Raw genomic sequence first — 25332 nt, forward strand, 5'->3', positions numbered from 1 at the left:
TAACTCATCGATGGAGCCTACATGACGGCCTTCTGTGTGAATGCGGAGAACAGGACACCATGGCGTACATTGTCTCCAGCTGTGAAGTCCGTCTGGGCATGCCAGGCAGACTTGTTGTCAATCAAGTGCTGGAGGACGAGGCCGTCATCTAACACTGTGGCTATGTGGGCTGACGTCCACCCACATAATAACATCGACATGCATATGTGCAAATATTATTATTTATTTACCTTGTTTATCTGGTGCTCTGTGTAAAAGTCACGTGTTAAAGCATTCACTAAAAAAAGTTCTGGGAAGTCAACAGTGGTTCTCTTACGGACAGACTCACCCCCGTCATAGTAAAGTGTATTTTCCACTAATGGTTCAAAGTGTCACTTATGGCAATGGCCACTAACCTCGGCGACACTGCCGGTCTCCACGGTGGCCACCCTGACGGGCGAGTCTCCTCGCAGCACCAGTCCATAGCCGTCGGCGCAGGGCACCAGCTTAACGCTGCGGGGCGACGTCCAGCTGTGCTTGGCCGAAAACACAGACAGAGGGCCCTAGGTACAGACAGGCGATCATCAACACCACTGTAGTCATCTGTTTACCAAATATGAATTAATCTGTAATGTATGTGTGTTGAACTTCTTTCGCACCGTATCAAACCAACCGTGCTCATCAGAGGTTCGGGGGAAGGACAACAAACTAAACACAAAAAAGCAGTTCTAAAGCAAAGAGTTTTAAAAAGGTAACATCCAAATGTACAATAGAAATTGAAACGAAGTGAATCGTATATATTGTGTAATACTACAAGCTTGTATCAAAAGAAAATGCAGACCACCCTGGTTAATTCGGCGGGTGTACTAATCATGAACAGGTGCCATCTGCATTACAGTGGACATTAAAGATGCTGTGACATTACGTGAACAAGAGGATCCCCCTGTGGTGTACCAGCGGCAAAACTCAAAACTTGGCAAACTTGAAAAATCACTTGCAAATGATTTAATTGGTATAACTAAAGTCAATTTCACCCCTAGCAGGCTAATACCCACTTGTAGCTCAAGTGGGTATTAGCCTTGTGCTGCACATGAACAGCTGTCATCATGGGGTCCCCCCTAGGCTAACTAAAAAAAACACTCCAGCTGAGCATTACAGTGATTTAGATGTGATCTACAGTACACTGCTTTGAGATTTTGGGGCATTTAAGCACCTAATCCGTGACCAGAAATTAAACTCAGGTCGCCAGGTTCATAGCGCTGTGTGCTAACCGATGTGTTACTAATCCACCAGCTGTCAGCAAAGCACGAAAATAAAACTGCAGATTGAAAAAATGTACACGTAATCTTACCTATAAACGTCATTCTTTGTCTGTGTGTGTTAATGCGCTTGTGAGGGATTTGGCTCTCAAACGGTGGAGTTTACGTTAAACGTTTTTTTGCCAGGTACCACGCCGTAAGCCCCGCACAGTTGGCAAGCGCTATTCCTTTTTCACGTCCCTCACCTTTAATTGAGTATAAGTAGCGATGTAGTGGATCTTTATTTAATTATTCAATACGCACGCTCGACCACACCAACTCATGCATTTTTGGTGGGGGGGACGGACCATGCCAAATCACACGCGTTCGGTGAGGGGGACATTTTATTTCGCGTTAAAAATGCTACAAAAAACACAACGCTGAGGTGCATTCTTCACTTTGTGATGTCCTCTTCTCCCCCTACCCCACCCCGATACGTACAGTTACTACTATAGAGTCCGTACATATTGATATAGCGCTTAGATAGTATTATTGTTGCGCGGCCAGGGGGATGGTGGGGGGGGGTAGCGGCCCAGCCCCCAGCCTGCCGGCTGGGCAATCTAGGCAAGGCCGGGGGGGCTCTGCACGGGACTAGGCCTCACCATGCCACTCTGTCAGGTTCGTGGTTTGTGCTATAGAATCGATTTATACTGCTATAGAGTCAGCATGTACTACTGTTGTGATAGCACGTACCACCACAGTCAGTATGCACTGCTGTAATCATAGCAGGTACCACCACATTCAGTATGCACTTCTGTTGTCAAAGCATGTACCACCACAGTATGCACTGCTGTTATCATAGCAGTACCACCACGTCTATGGGACTACAAACACCCTACAGGGACAACCTGCATGCCCTTGCTCAAGAGATCCTATGTTAAATATGCTGTTATGCTTTACAGCTTCTTAAATTTATTTAGGAAAATTAACCAAAGCTGAAGGATGCACAAATACAAGCCTACGCGAAAATCTTGGAAGACATTAAGACTACAAATCGAGTCTTTTTTTTCCTTGATGCACCTGCCAGTACTGGGAAGACCTTTATTTTCAAACTGCTCCTCACTCAGGCTCGCCAGAGAGAGAAAATGTATCTAGCTGTGGCATCATCGTGGATTGCTCTGTAAGTCGATGTGTGTGTGAGAGTCGATGTGTGTGTGTGAGAGTCGATGTGTCTGTGTTTAGGTCCATGTGTGTGTGTAAGTCGATGTGTGTCTGTGTCTTTTTTGCCCGGGCAATGCCAGATGTCTGTGTGTGTACGTCGATGTGTGTGTGTGTGTAAGTCCATGTGTGGGTGTCAGTCGCTGTGTGTGTGTGTTAGTCTATGTGTGTGCATGGCTTTATGTGAGTGTGTAAGTCACTGTGTGTCTGTGTCTGTGTCAGTCGATGTGTGTGTGTGTACGTCGATGTGTATGCGAGTCCATATGTGTGTGTAAGTCCATATGTGTGTGTGTGTAAGTCAATGTGTGTGTGAGTCCATATGTGTGTAAGTCGATGTCTTTGTGTGTGTGTGGGTCAATGTCTGTGTATGTCCGGCAAAACAACCTCCTACCTCCTCGCGGTGCCGGACGGGCAACACTGTCGTGGGCAGTGCTGTGGGGGGAGGGCCAATGCCCATTGGCCTCTCCCCTCATGGCGTCTGTGACCACCACAGCGGCTAAACGGGGGCTCTGGACGGGTGTGAGGGGCTGGTAACCCCTCCACCTTCAATTAACCACCACTAAACCACGAATTAAACATAAACCTGTAACAAATAAGCTTGTGCCGGAGGCCCCGGGGGGTCAGGCTTTTATGACGTCTCCTGGCCAAACCCCATTTGGCGGAGCCAGGAGATTGAATTTTCACCCTCGGGGCTCCTCCAGAAACAACAAAAAACCATTGCGGATGGCCACGTGGAATGTTCGAACGCTCACTGCGGAGGAGAGGCTGCCACTCCTCTGTCGGGAGCTGGACCGGTACCGCCTGGATCTCTGTGGCATTCAGGAGGTCCGGTGGACCGGTTCTGGCTCCTGCCACCATGAGGGGTGGACAGTCCTCTACTCGGGGCAGGAGACTGCCAAACAACAGGGTGTGGCTCTTCTTCTGAACAAAAGAATGAAGGGGGCGTGGGAGCGTGGCGGTGAGGTGTGGGAAGCTGTAAGCCCCAGGATACTTTGGGCTCGCCTTCCCATCAACCAGAGGCGAGGAGTGGTGGTCGTGGTTACTTATGCCCCCACCGAAGACGAACATCCGTGGAGGGATGCAGGCAAAGCCGATGAGTCAGACTCTTTCTATGACCTCCTGTCACAGGTGCTGGCTAAAGTGGCCACTCGGGACAGAGTCATCTTGTTGGGTGACTTCAATGCCCGAGTTGGTCATGATGCTGATACCTGGTCTGGAGTGATTGGAAGGCATGGGCCAGATCAGCTCAATAATAACGGTAGGAGGCTGCTAGATTTTTGTGCAGCCCATGGGCTTGTAATTACCAACACGCTCTTCCGGCATCGGCGCATCCACACAACATCATGGATACATGCCGGGTCCAAGCAAGAACATCTGCTGGACTACATAGTGACGGACCAGCGGATGCGAACCCATGTCCTTGACACCAGGACCTACCGTGGAGCTGATCTCTCCTCTGACCATCGACTAGTCATCTGTAAGATGCGCCTGCCTTTCTTCCACTCCGGTGGTGGGTGTACACCCAGGATCCCATTCCAACCAAAAGTGGCCTGGTCTCAGTTAGCTGAGGAAAGTTGCAAGCGAGAATTTCATCATCGCTTGCAGCTGGGGTTGGCATCGTCCCCCACTCCACCTGATGTCGAGGGGAAATGGGCGAGGTTTAAGACTGTGACTCATGCAGCTGCAATGGCTGCTTTGGGTACGCGGTCCAGACCTCCCCAGAAACCCTGGCTGACAGAGGAGGTGTTCAGGTTAATTGAGAAAAAGCGTCAGGCCCACTCTCATCGCCTACAGCATCCCACGTCAGAGAATGAGGAGGGTTACCGCAGCCTTCGCTCAGAAGTTCGGAGAGCCGTAAGGCGCTGTAAGGATGGGTGGTGGTCGCGGGTTGCTGAGGAGATGGAGTCTGCCTCAGTGGCCCGTGATCACAAATCACTATTTAACTCCATCAAAAAAGTAACCTGCAGCGCCACACCTATTACCATCATTAGAGGAAAAAACGGTGATCCAATCTCCGACCCCCAGGAACAGGTTTGCAGATTTGCTGAGCATTTCTGTGAGGTCCTGGGGGAGGGAAATTCTCTCAGCCAGGAAAACATCATGGCACAAAGTGGTGATAACCCTGCTGAGGCTGCGGTGCCTCAAATATTGGAAGAGGTCACCCCCTGTGAGTGGCTGGCTGAGGTGCCAGCTGTTGAGGAAGTACTGAGGGCGATCCGGAGTCTGAGACCAGGGAAGGCATCGGGCAGAGATGATCTCCCAAGCGAAATGCTGAGGGAGGGTGGCGTTTGTGCACAGACTGCCCTATATGACATCATAACAACAGTCTGGACCACTGGACGGGTTCCGCAGGACTGGAAGGATGCCCTGGTGGTTCCCCTCTTTAAGAAGGGGGACCGTACCGACTGTAACAACTACAGGGGCATCTCACTCCTCAGTGTGCCGGGTAAGGTCCTGGCAAGGATTATTCAACATCGCCTTGCTAGGCACGCTGAGGAGAGGCTTGCGGAGCCCCAATGCGGTTTCAGGAAAGGGCGGTCCTGCACAGATGCCATATTTTCTGTCCGTCTGCTACAGCAGAGGTGTAGGGAATTCCAAAAAGACCTACATCTCTGCTTTATTGACCTGGTCAAGGCCTATGATACCATCAGTAGGCCTGGGCTCTGGGTTGTTCTTCGTGCTTTCGGAGTCCCTGACCCTCTGCTCACGATCATTAAGGACCTTCATGATGGTGAGCGGGCCCGGGTAAAACTACGTGGCCGGGAGTCGGAGCCTTTCCCTGTACACCTTGGGGTGCGACAGGGATGTCCTCTGGCTCCCACATTATTTAACATCTATTTTGACCGCGTAGTTCGTGAAGCCTTCAATAGCTGTACCGGGGGAATTTCCATTTGGTACAGATATAATGGGAGGCTGATCGACGCCCGGGTGCGATCAAGGGATGGCTCCCTATTGGTCAACCACGTTATGTATGCCGATGATTTGGTAATAGCTGCTCACTCAGAGGAGGAGTTGGAGACGCTGCTGCTGAGACTGGAGCGTGCCACTAAGAGGTGGGGCCTTACCATCAGCCCCACCAAAACTAAGCACCTGCCTGGGTATTTTGTACCATCGGACACTCCACCCCCACAACTCCCAATTGGTGATGGGGCAGTTGTGGAGAGAGTGGAGAGTTTCCCATACCTGGGCAGTGTGCTTATGACCGGCTCCAGTCTATCAGCAGAGGTCTCACTCCGAATCAGTCGAGCGGCAATATCTTTTCATCGGTTGCGTAACGCTGTGTGGAAGCTACCTGGTCTGTCGCTCCGCACGAAGCTTCAGGTCTTCTCGGCCACGGTCATTCCCTCCCTTCTCTACGCTTGCAAGACGTGGACCCCCCTGGTGGAGCATCTTCGCCGGTTGGAAACATTTAGGCTGGCCTGCCTACGATCCATCCTGGGTTTAACCAGGCTGGATTGTGTGAGGAGCTCACAAATCCTTGAAAGATCTGGGCAAAGTCCCATCAGTGAGCTCCTCCGGCAGGCAAGGCTGCGTTGGCTGGGTCATGTAGCCCGCATGCCCAGCCACCGCATGCCTAAACAGCTTTTGTTCGGCCGGATCGAGGGGGCTAGACGGGCGCGGCACGGGCTGGAGAAGAGATGGAGTGATGTGGTACAGGAGGACGTGGAGCTGAGTGGACTTGCCGATGACTGGTACCAGCGGTGTCAAGATCGGCCTCAGTGGAGGAGGCTCGTGAAGGACGCTACTGGGCAGTTGGAGGCAGTCGCCCTCCAACAACAACGGACGGCGGAGGAGCGACGCTCACAACAACGAGCGGAGCGCCGGGTGGCTAAAGCACAGCAAGTTGGCACAGTAGGGGGCACAGGTGGTGCATCAGCCAGTCATCTCGGTCATCTCGGTCAGTCGACCCGTGGCACCTGCTGGGTCTGCCCCGTGACCTCCTGCCAGCGGGCTTTCGACACTTCACGTGGCCTCAAGGTGCACTTGGCCTGGCACAAGCATCGTGGTGACGTCACCGCCACTTAGTGGCGAATGGCGGTTGTTGTTGTTGTTGTTGTGTATGTAGGTCGATGTGTGTGTCTGTCTTTTTCACCCGGGCAATGCCGGGTACTTACTGCTAGTTTACAAGAAATCACAACATTACTGTGTTATTATCACCACTCACTTTCGTGTGATGTTATATCTCGATAGCTCGCGTGTGTAGCGTCTTCAAAAATGACTCACACCGACACGTTGTAACCTGCTTACACTTTATTCACCTATTCTTGCACCAGTTGTAAGCACTCCTGTAACTATATTTCTGGTAACTTATGTTTAACTTCTCCCTACTCTTATCTACCTTCCACCTCACTTGTCCTGCACTCGGCAGCTTTGCTCTCAGTGACTCCGCACACAGCGTCTTCGCACACAACGACTCCGCACACAGCAACTCTACATCTCCACTGCAGTCCTCACCTACGCTACCCCAGACCCACTCAACTGTCTGTCCCGGGAGGGGGGGATCGGCCAACACCCGCCCGGCGACGGCGTGAGGGTTGAGGTCCTGTTGACGGCTGGAGCAGCGAGATGTCTTCACTCTTTGACCCCGGCAACAACTCCCTCTCCGCTCCCGCACACACCCTTATATCCCTCTGCTAACTATCCGAGACCTCTCGTGCGTCTCTTTAAGCTCTTGCCAGGCCGGCGCCTGTCGGCCCATCAATCAACCCTTATCTCCCATCTCCCTGGCAACACCTCTGGTCTCGACGTGCACAACCGGTCGACCCCGTTTGTACCTGCTTCACCCCTTAACAACTGGCGGTCTGTCCGTGCAAACCTCACGTTGCACACGCACACTTGTTTGCCCTCAGTTGCCCTTGGTTAACTGTGCACACCACGTATTTCACTCCTCTACACATGTATAAATGCAAATATACATTGGTATGCATTGCATTCATACATTTACTACAATACTTCATTTCCAATGGAACAAAAACCCTTACCAGCTCGTGGAAAAAATCCATCACTTTGATCTTGGAAAAATCTGGAGGCTTCATTTCCGCCTTATACAGAGACTTGGCTGTGAAAAATCAAAAAGAAACACAAGTCAAATAAATGTTATTTTCTCTCTTTACACATTCACATATCGTACTTCTGTTGAGATATCCTGCCATGCGAGTGTTAAGAATGGTCATTGTGCACAACTGGGCATTTAAAAGTTTTGCAATCATGCCACGTTGATATTGTAGTGAGGTAAGCAGTTATTACCTCATTGAAATGCACAAAAAAATTAAATCAATTTGTATTAAGGTTTAAACTATTTGAGCAAACAAGAAACCTGTGTATAGAAAATAAAAAGTAGTTTGTCTGAACAGATGCTAAATCCAATCTTGCATATGAGCTCTCATTCACTCAACTACCCCCTCCACACACACGCTCTCCTACCTCTGCTCTCTCATCCCACTTTACTCCTCCATGTGCACTCTGATCCGGTGACCGAGCCTTTTGTCAACCCCCCCAACCCCCCTGATCCGCTACTCCAGTTTAATTTGTTTAACCAGGATTAGTCTCATTTGCAAGGGTGATCTGTGTCACCAACATGGCAAAAGGAAAACAAATAAAATCAAGTGCAGTGACGAAACAAATAGAAAGCACTGAAAAAACAACTGTGTCATATAAAAATGTGGATAAACAATCAACATCAGATAATATACTCCCTGTAAAGCAAGTTGGTTTGTGCAGATTATGTTTAGACTGATCATCGTGCAAATACAATTAAGTTACAGCATTTTTAAACAGATATTGGGTGGCCACTGTATTAATATGTAAAGAGAAAGGGATATGTCAAACTCAATGGGTGGTTGTTCTTTCTCTGCAAATGCCCCTGCTGTCGGTAACTCCCTGCCTGACTCCATTTAGCTTTTCCAGTACGGGCTTAAGACCTGAAGACCTTCCTCTTCTCATCTGCAAGTGACTGACCGTTTCAATCTATCCAAAGATCTCGATCATCACGATAAATTCCCCATTTTCCCCTGCTCTAAGTAACTTTCCTACTTTAAGAAAAAAAAACAATCGGATTAATTTTTCACAATCTAAGACCCATTTGTTGCGCGTGTACAGTGCCATAATGTGTGGTCACATCTTTGATGTTTTATGAATTCTAGTTGTGTTGCAGTGTATTATGATTGAACATGTTCTGTTTGGATGCTTTTTATAATGGTTTATAATGGAGGCTGCAAAATTTGGCAGACACCAAGGCATTTGGAAAAGTAACAAAAGAGCTGTGCAATGCAAGTAATTTTTTGATTGTATTATTATGCATGTTTACCCAGAACCACCTCAAACTGTAATCTTTTCAGCAGGGTCCCGCTAAGTTTCCACTGTAGGGGGCGATGTTGCTGCTGTGTGTAATCCCAATAAGAGTAATTTTCAGGTAAGTTGTCAGCATTGTTATGTTTGGCCAATACCAGTTACATTGTATGTTTTTTTCCTATGGGAGAAAACCGGAGAACCAAGTGGAAACCCTCGCAGAACAGGGAGAGAACATTCAAACTCCACACAGAAAGGCGCCCGAGTCGGGAACCGAACCCAGGAACTTCTTGCTGCGAGGCACGAACGTTGCGCCACCCTGCCGCCCAATAAAAATGAAAATGCACATAGGGTAGGTGCGGGAACTGCATTCCGAATATGGCAAGTGGAAACACGCACGGGTGATGTCGGGCACGTCAATGAGCACAAAGAAGTCGTCTTCCTCGTCGACGAGAGAATATTTGCTGAGAGAGCGCTCGTGGTCGAAGGCGAGCACCTCCTGCAGGATGTCCAGCCGGCGGAGTGGCTTGCAGAAGTTGTGAACACGCAGCGCCTCCTCGTGCTGCATTATCGCCTTGCGCAGGTGAGCTTTGCCTGTGGTGGAAACCCGGTCATGGATTTAACAAAAAAAACGACGCAGGTAGTGTTTAGTAATATGAGAATCTGTGCTGTGTGTACTTATGTATGTTGAAATTCTTTCACTCTTTCTGTACGGAAAGGGAAGATATTCTATGTATGTATGTTGAACTTATTTCACACTATATGTAGAAATAACTGTGCTAATCAAAGGTGTGGTGTGAAGCCGATGTTCATTGAAATATGCAGAAGTATATTCTGGTTTTCGGAGTTCACGACCTGATGAAACTTCAAAGCAGTTAGAGCAAAACGTCGCATGCTGATGTTAAAATCAGTCATGAAAGTCTCAAACCACCGATAAGGAGCTTTAAGCAAGCAGAATTTGATCAATATGTTTGAAAGTATAAATAACTCGCCTTTTTCCCGTCCAAGTGTATTGCAGTAAATCTGAAACTTGCAAGTGAAAAGCAGACTGCGACGTGATATTCATTGCATTAATGCGTGTGCAATTTGTCAAGGCGCGGTGACACAGACCTATTCCATTTTACGGTTATAATCCCTTGTTCATCATGACGTCCTTTTTACTTTGATGTCTCAATAGCGTTACGGAGATCGCGTGACGTGAGGGTTCTGCCTTTGTCGTGAGGGTTGTAAGTTGACGCCGAGGAGAGGGGAGGAGGCGCCTCGGCCCCCTATGTGGAGTGACGACAGCCACTAATTATTATGAATGGGGGGGGGGGGTGTCCATTTGGAGGACGTCACCTTATAATGATTATTAATAAGGGGGGCTGTTCGATGTGGAGTGACATCACCTGCTCATGATTATTAATGAGGGGGAAGGGTGCTCCATGTGGAGTGATGTCACCTGCTCATGATTAGTAATGAGGGGTGGGGGGTGTCCATTTGGAGGATGTCACCTGCTAATGAATATTAATGAGGGGGCTGGTCGATGTGGAGTGGAGTGAAGGACAGACATCCCTGGGTGATTATAGTAGGTTTCACTTTTTAAACGTGACAACCTTGTCAGGAGGTGGTTTAATAAGAATTTTGACAAAAAACTACTAGGTGGCCCAACCTAAAAAACAAATATGAATCATTGTATTGGCCATAAAAATCTAAGTAGTTTTTTTTGTTAGCCTGTAATATAAATGCCATAGTTACAGATTGTTGTTGTCATGCTCTTGGGGCCGTTGGGCCGTTGTTAACCCTTTCCCATTCCGAGACATCTGCAAGTTGCAGGGAGGGGTGTCCCGTTCACCGCTGAATCTCGCAACGCGCAAGCGGCTCGGCGTTAATTTTATTTAGAGAGGCGTAGCGCCACTGCTTTTAAAGACATTGTACTCACTGCAAAGAACTGTAGCGACACGACCGCACTCTATGACAGCTCGCGCCAGACTGTGCCACACGCCCTCCCGCATGGCCTTTTACCTCCGATTCTCATCAGAAGAAAAACTGATGACGTATGTGTACGTCATCGGAATGCGAAAGGGTTAAGAAGAGACATTTTACCAAGTTTCCTGCGCTCCTCATTGTCCCTGAGTAGCATGAGTGGAGAACTCCACTCCGGCTGTTCCACGTGCAGCTGGGAGAGCAGCTTTTCCTGCAGGTCAGCATCATCTGTGGGTCCCACTGGAATCACAAAGACAAAGAAACCCCGTGTAGCTTTTTTATAGACTTTTCGGGCAAGTGCTGTTAGCGAGCACCAATGAAGGCCAGCATGGCACACAAGGGGGTGGGTGGCCAGCACCATGCCCGGTCGTCTTTGTCTCCCTAGTGGTGATGTTTATGCACCGCGCTGGGTACTCAATTGAGACTGGTCGACCTCGGTGAGGCCCAGGATAGGTTTAGATATACATCACTTAACCTGTGAACAGGAGTTGAAGTGGACTCACAGGATCAATAAGGCAGTGCGTTAACCTATGCAGTACTGCTCTTCAAAATCACCCGCCCATGCAAAGATCCCCCATATCACTTGAACATACTGTTGGAGAAAGTGCTGTCAGTGAGCACCCACCCATGATGTAAAATTTATGGGGGAGAAATCCACTTTGGTAATTACCCATTACTGTTATTCAAATGCTACAACACAATAGACCCATGCTAGTTATATCCTATACAACAACTAATGGTGATGCAGTTTAGTAATATAACTTTCCTTTTAGTTGTAAGAGCATAAAAAAGTGACAGTTTTTCATCTTGTACCCCAACAGTTTCTACCTAGAGAAAGACTGCGTTTTTCGATGAACAAGGAGTTTGCAGCGATAAGGGCAGCATGCTCAACTCAACTCATTCAACTTGTTCTTACAGTCAAATGCTGGCTGTGGTTGTGGGAGAGAAGCTGAAATAGTGCCCGAGGCCGGACCTGAGACTCTGCCCTTAAGAGTGATTCCCCTGTCAGCTCAACCCCTGCTGTGACCCCTGAATTAATTACATGGATAAAAGAAAAGCAGGAACTCAAAGTTAACCTCTGTTATAGTCCCTGTGAAAATAAAAACAAGGCCTCAACCTATTTTGAAACTATACACAGTTAAACGCCTGGGCTCACTGGCTTGTAGAGGGCAGACATTCTACGAATGTAAGTTGAACGTCTTTCGCACAGTACGTAGCCATCCATGCTAATCGGAGGTGCGAGGGAAAGACAACTAAACACAAAAAGCAGTGCTTAAGAAATTAGTTTTCAATCTAAATTTAAAAGTGGCATCGCTGAAGTGGCTTCCTAATATCACAAGGAAGAGTGTTCCAGATGGCTGCGCATATGAAAACGCGCAATGCAGTAACAGACTTTGTTCAATCGTTAGACAAAAGCCACTGCGAAAATATGGAGAAGTGAATGATCAGAGGTTTTAGGAACAACACAGTGGATGGAATATTACTGATGACAATGGCTAACCATCTAACAAAGATGGTCACTGCATCGCACGCTTTCAGATGCGCTTCTGCGGCCGTCTGGCATGCATACCTGTCAACCCATATGGTTGATCTGTATTCTTGTACAGTTCAGGTCCGTATGGCGTATATCTGTTTTAATACGGGCAACATTCCGTTTGTCTATTTGTTTGTGTTTCTCTCTTGTGATGGGACTTTGTAGCATGAACGTTGAGATTTATAAGGGCATTGGGTGACCAATAAGGTCTGAATTGGTCTGTAAACAGGTAGGCACTGATAAGGGATTGACAGGTATGGGAATCTAGATTTGACGCTTTCGTGACTGCAGGAATCAATACTCTTTGGTTCTTTCAGTAAAGTCACGTAGGTATAAAATAAAATAAATCACGACGTTTCGATTGCAACACAAGCAATCATCATCAAGTGGGAAAACCACGGCAAGAATTTTTTTTTGCTGAAGTGGGAGAGAGATGCCGTGGTAAGAGGTTATATCGGTAAGAAAGGGGGGGAGGGGCAAGGGGGGAGAGAGAGGGGGGTGTGGGGTAGGGGGAGGAGAGCGCTGCGTGAGCACTAGGAGAGGGGACGCAACGCTGGGGGAGGGGGGGGGGAAGTGGGCAGGGCTAGAAGTGGGAGGCCGAGAGAGCTGGGGATGCGGGGGGGGGGAAGTTAACTCGGAAAAATAGACTAGTATCCGGCAGATATGATAAACAACAACCATAAAGCAGTTAGGGTTTTACCTGGTTAATAACATGCTTCCAATGATTGCTCAATTTGTATCCATCTTCTCGGTTTAAGTTACGTCTACGTTAATATATCTGGATGGCTTCATGAACAAAACTTTGATAGTAGCCCGAAGGTTTGCAGAGTACCTTGGTCTCGGAAAACACAATATCATAGTGAGCCCACAGCGTTATAACAATGGTCAGCTACTGCAGAGGTATTGGTTCTGCCGTGTTGCAAATCTGCCTTGTGTTCGCGGACACGGTCCGAGACATGTCGTTTCGTTTCCCCGATGTAACTGCTGCCGCAGGTACAATTCAATTTGTAAACTCCAGGATATTGCATGTCAGGAATGACATCCTTTACAGATGGGAATAGATCACGGATTTTGTGTACTGTATTGAATCGGACCTGGATCTTGTGTTTGTTTAAGATTTTGGAAATCGTTTTGGAAACACCTGCTATGTATGGTAACATGATGGTTTTGATTGGCTTCTCAGGGGGTTGTTTCGCCATAGTTGGAGAAACAGCTTTGCGAATAATGCGGTCCGAGTACCCATTCATCTTGAGGGCCTGGTGTACGTGTTCCAGTTCACTGGCTAGGTGGTGTTAGTCAGAAATGCAGTGGGCCCTATGGTGTAGTGTTTTGATAAGGGAATTCTTCTGTGCCGGATGGTGGTGGGAATCAGGTTTCAGATAGGAATCTGTGTGGGTGGATTTCCTGTAGACAGAGTGTCCCAACGAGCCGTCATGTCTCCTCAAACAAAACATCCAGGAAAGGTAGCTTACCATCCTTCTCCACTTCCATGGTGAATTTGATGGATGGGTGTATGGAATTGATGTGGTTGAGAAATTGGTTCAAAGCTGGCAGGCCATGTGGCCAAATGACGAAAGTGTCATCAACATATCTCTTCCACAAGGAAGGACGTAGGGTGGATGTCTGGATGGCATCCGTTTCAAATTTCTCCATGAAAACATTCGCTATCACTGGTGATAAGGGGAGACCCATGGGGGTACCTTCATTCTGTTTATAGAAAGTACCATTCCAGGTGAAGTAAGTGTTGGTAAGGCAGTGCCTAACCAGATCTAGATCAGTTAGACAAGACACTCTACAAATCACACTTATCTTTGAGTGCAACAATGTCCACATCGGATTGGGAACATGTAGATAAAATGACTGCCTCTTCAGCTGCCGCTGTCGACCAAATGTAAGGACAACTTGATTTCCAAATTCGATCGCCTCTCAAATAAGAAACCGGACCCACACATTGAAAAGCTAGATGTTAACAAAGTCGTAATTAATCGCAGTAACAGGTCTATTTCTAAGGCCTGAAATCCGTTTTAGCTTAAGGACTAAACTTTGCAGTCACACCTAGACACATACCAGTTAATGACATAATTGCTAGAGTAGATGTAGCTCTCAAGGGCCTGAGTCACATCGCTGCAGACGTAGCAAGATCTGAAATCTCTGCAACCCTCAAAAACGCTAAGATGCCAGCTAGCAACATCAGCAAAGATGAGCGTTTTGAATTAGCTCAATTAGAAAAGAGGGATGACATTGTCATCCTCTCAGCCGACAAAGGCAATGCCACTGTCATCATGGACAAAACAGAATACAACAACAAAATCCAAGAACTACTCAACGATGGCAGCTATACAAAAATAAAAAGAGACCCCACCAACAGCCTTGTCTCTAAAACCAAGCAAATCATTTCTGATTCAACCGCATTAATTGATCAGACCAAACAGTTCTCGTTGAAACCTTCTGCAGCCAGGCCACCAAGATTGTACGGCTTGCCAAAGATACATAAAGAAGATACACCTCTTCGTCCCATTGTCTCTACTATCAACTCCCCCACCTATAAATTGGCTCGTTTTTTGTCTGAAATCCTACGGCCTTTCACTGGAAAAACCACCTCTGCGGTACTAAACTCTACTGTCCCCAGACGACCTGCTTGTCAGTTTTGATGTGGTTTCCTTATTCACCAAAGTTCCTGTACCTGACACCATCGCAATCATTGAAGACTTGGTTCATCAAGGACTGAATGCTGGGGTACCCCCCCTGGTGAGACACTGCTTAACCAATACATACTTCACCTGGAATGGAACTTTCTACAAGCAAACTGAGGGCACCCCAATGGGCTCCCCCCTATCTCCGGTTGTAGCCAACATCTTCATGGAGAAATTTGAGACTGACGCCATCCAGACTGCCACTCTACGCCCGACCTTATGGAAGAGGTACGTAGACGACACCTTTGTCATCTGGCCACATGGCCGGCCTGCTCTAGACCAATTTCTCGACCACATCAATTCCATACACCCAGCCATCAGATTCACCATGGAAGTCGAAAAAGATGGCAAGCTACCCTTTTTGGATGTCCTAATTAAAAGGAGACCTGATGGTTCAATGAGCCACTCTGTCTACAGGAAAGCCACCCATACGGATGCTTACCTAAAACCGGATTCCCATCACCATCCATCCCAGAAGAATTCCCTCATCAAGACTCTATACCATAGAGCCCAATGCATTTCCGACCAGGAACACATTGGCAGTGAACTCAAACACGTACGCCAAGCTCTTAAGGCTAATGGTTACTCCGACTACACAATCCGCAAGGCCATCACTCCAACCATCAAGAAGGATCCTGTTGAGGAGCCTGTCAAGGCCATCACCTTACCCTACATTGCTGGGGTCACAAAAAAGATCTCCAAAATCCTGATTAAACACAAGATCCACGTCCGATTCAACACAGTACATAAAATCCGTGATCTGGTCCCGTCTGTAAAAGATGTGGTTCCAGACATACAGTACCCTGGCATCTACAAACTAAGTTGCCTCTGTGGTAGCAGTTACATTGGAGAAACCAAACGACATGTCTCGGACCGCATCCGTGAACATAAAGCAGACCTGAAACACGGTAGGACAAACACCTCAGCCGTGGCAGATCACTGTTACAATTCAGTGGGCTCACATGACATTGACTTCTCCAAGACAGAGGTTCTCTGCAAGCCATCTGGCTATCATGAGAGATTCTTTCATGAGGCGATCCACATATACAAACACAGAGACAATTTCAACCGAGAAGATGGATTCTGGCTTAGCAATCATTGGAAGGACGTAATAAACCATTTCGGATCTTAACTGATTGTGTTCACGTTTACGGTGACTCTCAGACCGCGTTCCACTCACTGGCACTGTATTCTCCGCAGGGAATGGATTCTTTGCTCTGCTACTCTCCCATTGTCATATTTCGTTGCTGCCTCTTAGTATCTTTCACACGACGGTCAATGGTACAGTGTATAATAACAAATGGTATAACATTTATATGCTTAATACAATGTACAAAGTAATATATAGTATCGTAATTGTATAGTGAATATATAGCAGTGTGATATACATTAGGGTGGGTAGAATAATACATAGTGTAATATAACAATGTATAGTAATACAGTATGTAATTTAATGTTGGGTTTGTCTATGGGGGGCAGACCTGTTTGATGTAAGGGAAAAAAAGTTTAGCTGGAAGCATATTATATTTTTTGCGACATAGAATTGTAATGTATTACTTACTGTTAGTAGCTCAGCTTATTGGAGAGTATATTTAGTATACTGATGATACTATGAAGTTTATACTTGAGTTTTTTACGTGGTTGTTTGGTTGCTGCAGCTGCATACTATTCACATTCCTTCCCTTTGTTGGTGCTGCCCCTGCCCCCTCCCTTTGATGCTGCTAATCCTGCATAATGCATGGGCATAATATGACTTTGAAAACCCCCCGCGCACCTCCCACGCATTTCACAATTAGCACTATTCGCATTCCTGCATTTCCCATAAATATGCTAAATTCCTCTTCAAATGCAAATTATTTTGTCAAGGCTCTCTTTCTCCTCCCTCACAGCTTAAATAGACAGTCCAAGCCTAAGACGTGTCATTTAGACTCTGTCTTATCGACAGACATGTTCTTCACCTGAGGACGGCTGCTTGCGTTGTGGCCGAAACGTCGTGAGAATTATTTTATTATGTTTTATTTTTATTATTTTATTACTTCCCTTCGACGTGACTTTACCGAAAGAACCAAGAAGATGAATCCCTGCAGGATGTGTAACGTACGCGAGTGCTCCAGCAGCGCCAGTGCCACGTAGTGGTGGGACAGAGCGAGGAAGTGCAAGCTCTTCACCCGCACCATAGTGCGCCATGACACGGGTACGTAGTCCGTGATCGCCGTCTGGTCCATGGTCTGGTGAGTCACATTGTAGACGTCCGACACCTGTGCGCCAAAAAAAACAAATACAAAGATCCCCCATGTAGCCTTAACAGACTGGTGGGGTTAAGTGCTGTTAGAGAGCACCTATGAAGGCTGGAACGGCACACGAGGGGGTGGGTGGCCAGCACCACGCCCGACCACCTTTTTCTCCCAAGTGGTGATGTTTATTCATGGCACCAGGTACTCATTTGAGGCTGAGTCGACCTAGGGGAGGCCCAGGACCAGTTCAGATATTCGTCACCGATGTTCGTCATGAGCATCAATTGAACTTGGATCGCCGGGTTTGTAGCACCGCACAATAACCACTACACTACCGCTCACTCCCACCTGGGCAGCCAACAAATGTAACACATGCACATTAGAAAATTACTCTACATTGAACTATGTATTTTTAAAAATGACAATATTAATTGCAAATTGCATTTTAAATAGAACAGTTTTTTCAAAATCACAGGTAAATTATTTTTAAAAGTGGATACAATATTTATGGCTCATTAGGCATGTGTTCCTGATTTTGGGATTAAACCGAAACATTTGAAAACAGTCCCGAGATACAATATTTTGCATGCGGTTTCTGAGCTCGCTTCCTGATGATGCTCGAAGCAGTCTGAGTGAAATAGAGGTCGATGTTAGATTCAGTCAGTGAAAAGCCTTAAGGAAGGAGAGATGCATCCTTGGAATTATGCAGGGAAACAGCAAGGGAATCCATGGATCAGAGAACAAACGCATATTAGAAACATTACATTGACTGTTAAGATAAGTGGGCTTGGACAGCTGATGTACAGCTGTGGATAGATCACAGCTGCTGCTGATAATGATGATTAATTATGATAAAAGATGTAGTTAGACATAGGAGTGGAGATGAAAATGATCGATGTGGCAATATTACGGTAGAATTGGGAGGAAGGCGATAGAGGATGTGGGTGCTGCTTTCTTACCCTGGTGGCCTCCTGTGCGATGTTGATCAATGCAGGGACGTCGTTATGCAACCCCTGCAGCAGGAAACGCTCGAAGACGCACTCCTGCACCTGTGCAGCCATGAGGCGCACGAGCATCGTGAGCGAGGCCGGGCTCATGTCCAGGGTGGGTGCATGCGTGAAGTTTTCCTTTAGGTAGTTGAATGCACCTGTGCAGTCGGATGCGAAGACACGGGGCAGTCGCGCTTAACACAACTCACAACATATTTGTATAATTTGCGTCTTGTGTTTGCTAGCGAGAAGTTCTCAGTTTTAACCATAACGCATCAGTCTCCCCTTGAAACTACATATTTCAATGATGTTACTTAACTTACTCGTGACTATAGAAATATATGTATTGTCCAAGAGCTGAGAAAAACATTCCACTTTATTCAATGTCCACTCATTGCTGTGGTACGATGCCATTCCTTTTCATTTTCACTCCCTCGCATCCCTTGTCATTTCATACAATGAAGGGGCTAAGGGGGGCCTGTGCTGTAATTGACTTTCTGCGCCTCATGTGCCAGATTTCGTTTATCAGTTTTGCTATCGGCTTTAAGGCAGCCAAGAGCACTTATTTATTGGCCGTTTGTTTAATCACCTGGAAAAAATAACATTTGCTGTTTTGATTATATTTTTTCTATTAAATAACTTAAAACATATACCGCAATATATAATATACACACAGGACGATTTTTTTTTATCTTAAACTGCCAAAATAATTATTTCATTGCGTACCATTGCAATAAGTAAATAAATATGAGTTTACTTTAGATATATTCACGTTCATTTAAAAATTTACTGAAAAAGCTTATCTACATATGGTACAGTTAACTCTCAATAAGCCAAGGTTATGGGGGAAAGCTCAAATGCAAAACAAATGTAAATCAGGATATGAAAACAAACTTATTTCTTCAGCATATAAAATATAGGACCAGATGTAGAATGTGTCATTTGTCTTTACCCTTTACTGAACTAATCCATTTATCGCCATCCTAAAACTGAGAAAACAGCAATACTCGCCCTCCCGCTTCCGGCCAATATCCCTCTCGTCCTCCACCTCCAAACCAATGGAATGTGCCGTACTTGTCAGACTTTCCCCCAATATTGACCCACACCTGCCTGCTGAACAAGTTAGATTTCGAACTGGTTGTAGCTGCTGCGAACAGATTGTTGCATTCACCACCCTCAAAATAAGCTGGTTTCCAGCATGAATAGAAAACGGCATGGCAACGATTGACATCTATGCTCTGCTGCTGAAGATGGCCAAAACCATCAGATGCTGTGCTACTGGACACCAAATCAACGTGATGCTCAGCGCCTGTACCTGTAGGGTAAACCTTGCTATTGAACACAGCCACAAGAAAATCTTAAACAATGGTATCCCTCAGGTACTCTCACTATTTAACATATATGTGACCTGCCATGTATCTATATTATCTCGCAAGTTCATCCATGTAGATGGCATAGCCCTTGCTGCACAGGACACAAACTTCAAGAACATTGTTAATAGATGGTTACCGCATTACGAGCTTTCAGATGTGCTTCTGCTGTCATCTGGAATGCTCTTCCTTCTGATGTTAGCAAGTGACTGGGGCTATGCACTTTTAAAATCTAGATTGAAAACTAATTTCTTTAGAAATGCATTCTGTATTTAGTTTGTAGTCCAAACAGCACATCTCCTGCCTTTGACATTCCACAAAGAAATTGGTATAAGTGTCAACTGCATCAGAACATCAGCAGGCCGATGCACACATCTCCTTCATAAATAGAAAATTAAAGACAAGCCACAGTAATGCGACTGTGGCCATGCAACTCTAACTAAGGACCATCTAGTAAACCACTGTAGTTTACACTACTTCAAGGAAGGAATAGCAAAACTACACAAACTCTCTGCTGAAGCCCTCTCGTGGCTAGCAGACCTTGCCATTTCAATTTAGCTCAACATATTGCCATACGCAATAGAACATAATCAGTAAATTTTCCAAACTTTTTGTGGTCACATCGAGTCAGTCACTCGCGATGATGCCATTACAAATTTCCGGGCGGTGATGGTGCACGACTGCAACAAAACACTATGGAAGTGAGGGGTAGTGGATCACACAAACTGTTAAACTTACTTCCCATGGGTGCCATACCTTGACTTGCAAGGAGAAGGCAGTATAGCAAAAATTGTGGACTCCAACTCTTCCTTCGGTATGGGATGGACTGTTTCCCTATCGCACGCACGGGTTTACTCCGGCTACTCCGATTTTTTCCCAAATGTAAGCACTCATTAATAATGCCTTAATATAGAGAAGATCGCAGACCTTGGGCAATTGTTGGCACCAGTTCACCATGTGGCTGCCTTCCTACTTGTCTGTAGTTTCTCGTGTCTCTGAGTCTCTCTCTTCGAGAGTGAGTGAATACTGTGCGGCGACGCGTTACAAGTTGAAATTATTATTAACCCTTTCCTGTTCCAATGACATACATGTATGTGTACATCATCAAAACGACACCAGAATAAAAAAAAACTTTATTGGTACCGAGGGAGGGCGTCTAGCACAGTTTGGTACCAGCTATCTTAGAGTACTGCCGTGTCACTACAGTTTTCTGCAGCGAGTACAATGTTTATAAAAACAACAGTGCTACGCCTCTCCAAATAAAATTAATGCCGAGCCACTTTCGCATTCCGAAATTCATAGGCGAACAGGACCCACCCTGCAAATTGCAGATGTCTCAGAATGGGAAAGAGTTCATAACAATTACGTTTTGACTTGCGATTATCCAACAACATTTTTATAGGAAGTAAACTAATTTGTTTTATAATGAGATTTAAAAAAATGGTTCGCGAAACACTAACCGGCCGCTTTTTGGAAGGCGTCGATGGCACTGTGGAGGCCATCGTGCGCGGTGCGGTCCTGCCGCGCCCCGATCTGCGTGTAGAGGGCACCGACGTTGAAGAGCACGCTGCCTCGCTCAAACGCGAGCGTTCGCTGGCACGCTGGCATCCCGGTCAGCGAGTCATACCTGCACGCGGTGTGCAAGGTGGTGCACGGCAGTGTCACAACCGTCAATGCCTGACAGTATTGTTACCGATTAATAATTATAACTCACCGCAAGCAAATTGTATATGCAACTAAAAGTGTTATATTTTACTCAATTGTTGAGGAAATACATAGCAATCATCACCTTCAAATGTGAAAACATAGCAGGGCCCTCCTGAAATAGTACTGAGACTGAAGTGAGGCATTGCTGGGTAAACTAAACAAAAAAACTAAACTATTTTTTTTTTTACCAGGTAAGGCTTGCTGAGCTATATAGCTCTGTTTCAGAAGTGACTTGAGCACAAATGATAGTTCAACAAAATGGCTTATCATGTGGAAATGTATTGCAGCTAAATACTCTAAACACATGTTTCTGGAAGACCCAGAGAAAAATCCACATGACCATGGGGAGATACAGATGCAAACCCAAAATATACAACAGGTGTCAGGTTTAGGATCGAACCCACGACCTCCTGCATACGAGCCGAAGGAGTTAACATCTCACCGACATGGCGCCCCAAGCATAACAATGATGATTCTTCATGGAAAACGATAGGTTCGGTATCCAAGGCCGATGACATTACTTTTGACGGTTCGTGTGAACAGGGTGGGCCATGAGAACGCTGTCATTATCAGCAGCACATTGACAACGATGTTGTGTAAGGCACGGAGATGTAAATAATTGCAATCGGTTACTCACCACGTGAAGAAGACTCCGCTGTGCCTGTGCGGTGGGCAGAACCTGTTCTCCACAAAGTACAACTGGTTGTAATACTCCATCAGCAGCTCCACGCCAACCTCATTCCTTCGTGGAGTCCTCATCGCCTGCGCGCCCAGGTACAGCACAGCCAAGGGTCTACAACACAATACGTCGAACATTACACAGCGACGTGTTGCCTGTATTGTGGCTTCCTTCAATGTGTGACCACTGTAAAGTACTTACGCTGAAAAAAGTATTTTGAATGTCAGAGGCCTCTAATGAATGTGTAGTGGGTCCAAGTGAGTTGCAGACGTTGTTCCTTTTAGAGGCAACACTTTTATTTGTAACACCGTAACACCGTAACACAAAAGGCGGTAACTGCCCCTTTTCCAGACGACAGCGAGTTACTGCTACGAAGGGTCAATTCTTCACTCGGGTTTCCGACCACGTGGTGGCCTCATAAGACGGAGAGCTTCAGCTTGAGACGTAGAGCTTCCAGCTTGTAGAATGCAACGACCCCGGTCCCTCTCAGGGACCCACCTTATATCCCTCTTCGGTCGGGGCCGCTCTGCCCTCGGCCCCGCCGCCTTCTCGAACATTCTCGTTCCCTCTCGATCCTTCTCAAGAGCTCTCTCCGGACATGTGATCACCTATGAGTCCCCCCATCTGGGGCCCCCTGTGTGGGCATTCCGGATCATGTGTCTACGGGGTCAACCAGAGTGCCATGGCCCGGGGCAATACCTGCCTCTGGGCTGACACTCACCCACTCCCCCTCGTGGGAGCCCCCACCACATGCTGTGCGTGGTGCCCACACTATCCCAATGCTCGCCAAGCCCCGCTAGAGCTGGTATTATACACAGCCACCCACACGGTGCTGTCCACGATGTAGGAACATCGAACGGCATGACCCTTCCGGGCCGGCACCATACAATGACATCCCCGATGTCACTACATCACCCCCCCCCCCCCCCTTCGTAGCATCCAGCCGTACCGGCTGTCAACTCCCCCCACAACGAACAATAAGTGAAATGCAACGAGCAAAAAAACAGTGTGCCTCAACAGTAACAAGAACAGAAATAAATACCCCAACCCACCTGTACAAAAATTACACTATATACAAATGTATAAACCAACAGGGAGAAGGGTGGAAACCAACGAAACCATAATAACCACACCATCTTAACAACAATATAAAAGAACAGCGTGAACCACGGGATCCCCCATTAGCATCAGACCTCCCACCTTCATCGTGTAACGACGGACGCAAGCGCAATGGCGGCAAGGTTAAACCAATGACCGCCGCGGTTATACTTGTGCCTCAGAGCAAGAAGGACCTGAGTTTGATTCCTGACCTCGGCTGCCTTTCTGTATGAAATTTGTATGTTCTCCGCCTGTTCTGCATAGGTTTCTGCTGCGTTCTCCGGCATGGATATATGTCGAACTTCTTTCGCACCATACATAGCCAACCGTGCTAATTGGAGATGTGGTAACTGGTGTTGGCCAAACATCGCAATGTAGCAGGACGATCCTGAAAAAGTATTCGGACTTTGGCTTTACTGGGTAAATAAATAATTGTTATACTATTGCAGTGACACCGCTGGATGTCACCATGCTGCAAGTGCAGTACCGGCCCTAGAGGGCACGGTGTGTGTCGACCTGAAGGGAAGGTCAGGCCATGACAGCCTAGTTGACCCGGGAGGACACGTGACTGGTTAGAATGACAGAGGGGGCCCCCAAGAGGGGGCTGTGAGGGTCATGTGATGGAACCGAGGTTCTTCGTAGAGGTTCTGGAAAAGGGGCATGGCCAGGGGTGGAGTCGGCCACGCTGGAGAAAAATACAAGCCGAGTCCCGAGAGGGAGCTGGGCTGTCCGTCCCGGCGAAGAAACCCTTCGTCTATGATCTCCGATCTTCAAGTCCTAAAGCACGTGGACCCGGGCAGTCTGCTGTTGGTTTCGGTCAAGTTGATAGTTACCTTGTAACCTGTGTAGTTAGCCAGGGTGGTCACCACCCTCGGTTGTTGTCGTGTTAAGGGGAAAGTTACCCCGTTGTGTTGAAGTAATTAATGCGCTGCCTCCGAGTCTAAGTGTGCGATTCAGTTGAACCCACTACACTATTATGCATTGGCAGTAGTGCACAAGCATAAATAACACACTCACACTCATTAATAACACTGCCTTAAAAGGAATATATAAATATAAAATAGGTGACGTTTAGGGTAATGGCCTTTCTTCACGCCAAATACATTATGTGCAGTCTGAAATGTCTCCACTTGTATATCTTACTTTAAAGGCAATGTTTTATTGATTAATTTGTTGAGTTTAATGTTATTATTATATAATTATTACCTGTCGGAGCTCCAGAAGATCTTTAATTTCCTCTTCATATTTTTCTCCACATTCACCATAATGCTCTTCAATAAATGCCTGAAAATTACACAAATGTTAAAACCACACAATTTCGGAAAATATCAACAATAAAATAAACAAGAACATCTAAACAAAAAATTAAAATGAGAGGCCAGAGGTGACTGTCGCTGACATCACTAAAGCACACATTCACTTTGCTCCATCGGCCAGGTCATAGAACTCTTTTAGTCAACATCTCAAGATTTTACTTGATTTTTTTCTTTGATCGCAAAAAAAATAATTACTCATTGCAGGGCCTCTGTTTGTAATATTGAATATTTTTTTTTAAAATACCAGGTAAAGCCCATTGAGCTATTAGTTATTTTTCAGAAGCGACCTGGCCACAAATCATAGCTCAACGAAGTGGCTTATCACATGGAAATTTATTGCAGCCAAATACTCTGCAAGCATGTTTATAAATGTGGAGGGAAAAACCAGAGGACCCAGAGAAACATCCACGTGACCACGGGGGAACATGCAAACTCCAAAAATAATGGCATCAGGGTCGGGATCTAAACCATGACCTCCTGCATACCAGGTGAGGAAGATAATATTTCACCACCGCTGTGCCCCAACATGCCCTCCTTCATCTAGTATTAGGTATACATTCTGGTTTTATATTTCCAAGTTTCTCGTATCAAATATGCCAAGGAAAGCAATGTTCCCAAAGTAAAATGTGCATGTGCTATTTACACTCCACTGAAGGACACACCAATGGTCATATTGTCAGTTGCCCTATGACAAATTAAGTAGTAAAAGTGATAAGTAAGGTGCATTTTATCATTTGAATTTGTTCCCTGATCCATGTGTTTCTCTTTTGTCTCTTGGTGTACTTTCATGCGTGCATCTTTCTCTACTATTTTGTACAAATGTTTGATTTTGTTCTATTTATTTGTTAAGTGTCAATGTTTCTGATCCATATGTAGTGAGTCCAACTGAGTCGCAGACACTGTCTTGGGAGCAACACTTTATTACATCAACTCAACACAATATAACGTGACCTACACTCGGGTGTTAAACGCCCATCTAACCACGCTACGGCAGAACTAGACACGGTCCCGCTATCCTGGTCGG

The 25332-nt window shown here is 46.4% G+C and overlaps 1 protein-coding gene across 1 annotated transcript in view; it reads right to left on the reverse strand.

The window, feature by feature from the left end:
* Window positions 1–25332, reverse strand: part of LOC133350803 (rhophilin-2-like) — a 55885-nt gene that overhangs the window by 9258 nt on the left and 21295 nt on the right. The window contains exons 5-13 of the mRNA XM_061565546.1: window positions 24199–24276; window positions 21853–21977; window positions 20969–21135; window positions 18109–18296; window positions 17017–17173; window positions 10809–10928; window positions 9123–9317; window positions 7418–7494; window positions 396–542 (exon numbers count right to left, since the gene is read on the reverse strand). Coding sequence (XP_061421530.1) covers window positions 396–542; window positions 7418–7494; window positions 9123–9317; window positions 10809–10928; window positions 17017–17173; window positions 18109–18296; window positions 20969–21135; window positions 21853–21977; window positions 24199–24276 — 1254 coding nt within the window. The remainder of the gene's footprint in view (window positions 1–395; window positions 543–7417; window positions 7495–9122; window positions 9318–10808; window positions 10929–17016; window positions 17174–18108; window positions 18297–20968; window positions 21136–21852; window positions 21978–24198; window positions 24277–25332) is intronic.

This window comes from Lethenteron reissneri, chromosome 35 (genome assembly GCF_015708825.2).
Source record: "Lethenteron reissneri isolate LAM-NWPU_2019-01 chromosome 35, ASM1570882v1, whole genome shotgun sequence".
NCBI classification, from domain to species: Eukaryota; Metazoa; Chordata; class Hyperoartia; order Petromyzontiformes; family Petromyzontidae; genus Lethenteron; species Lethenteron reissneri.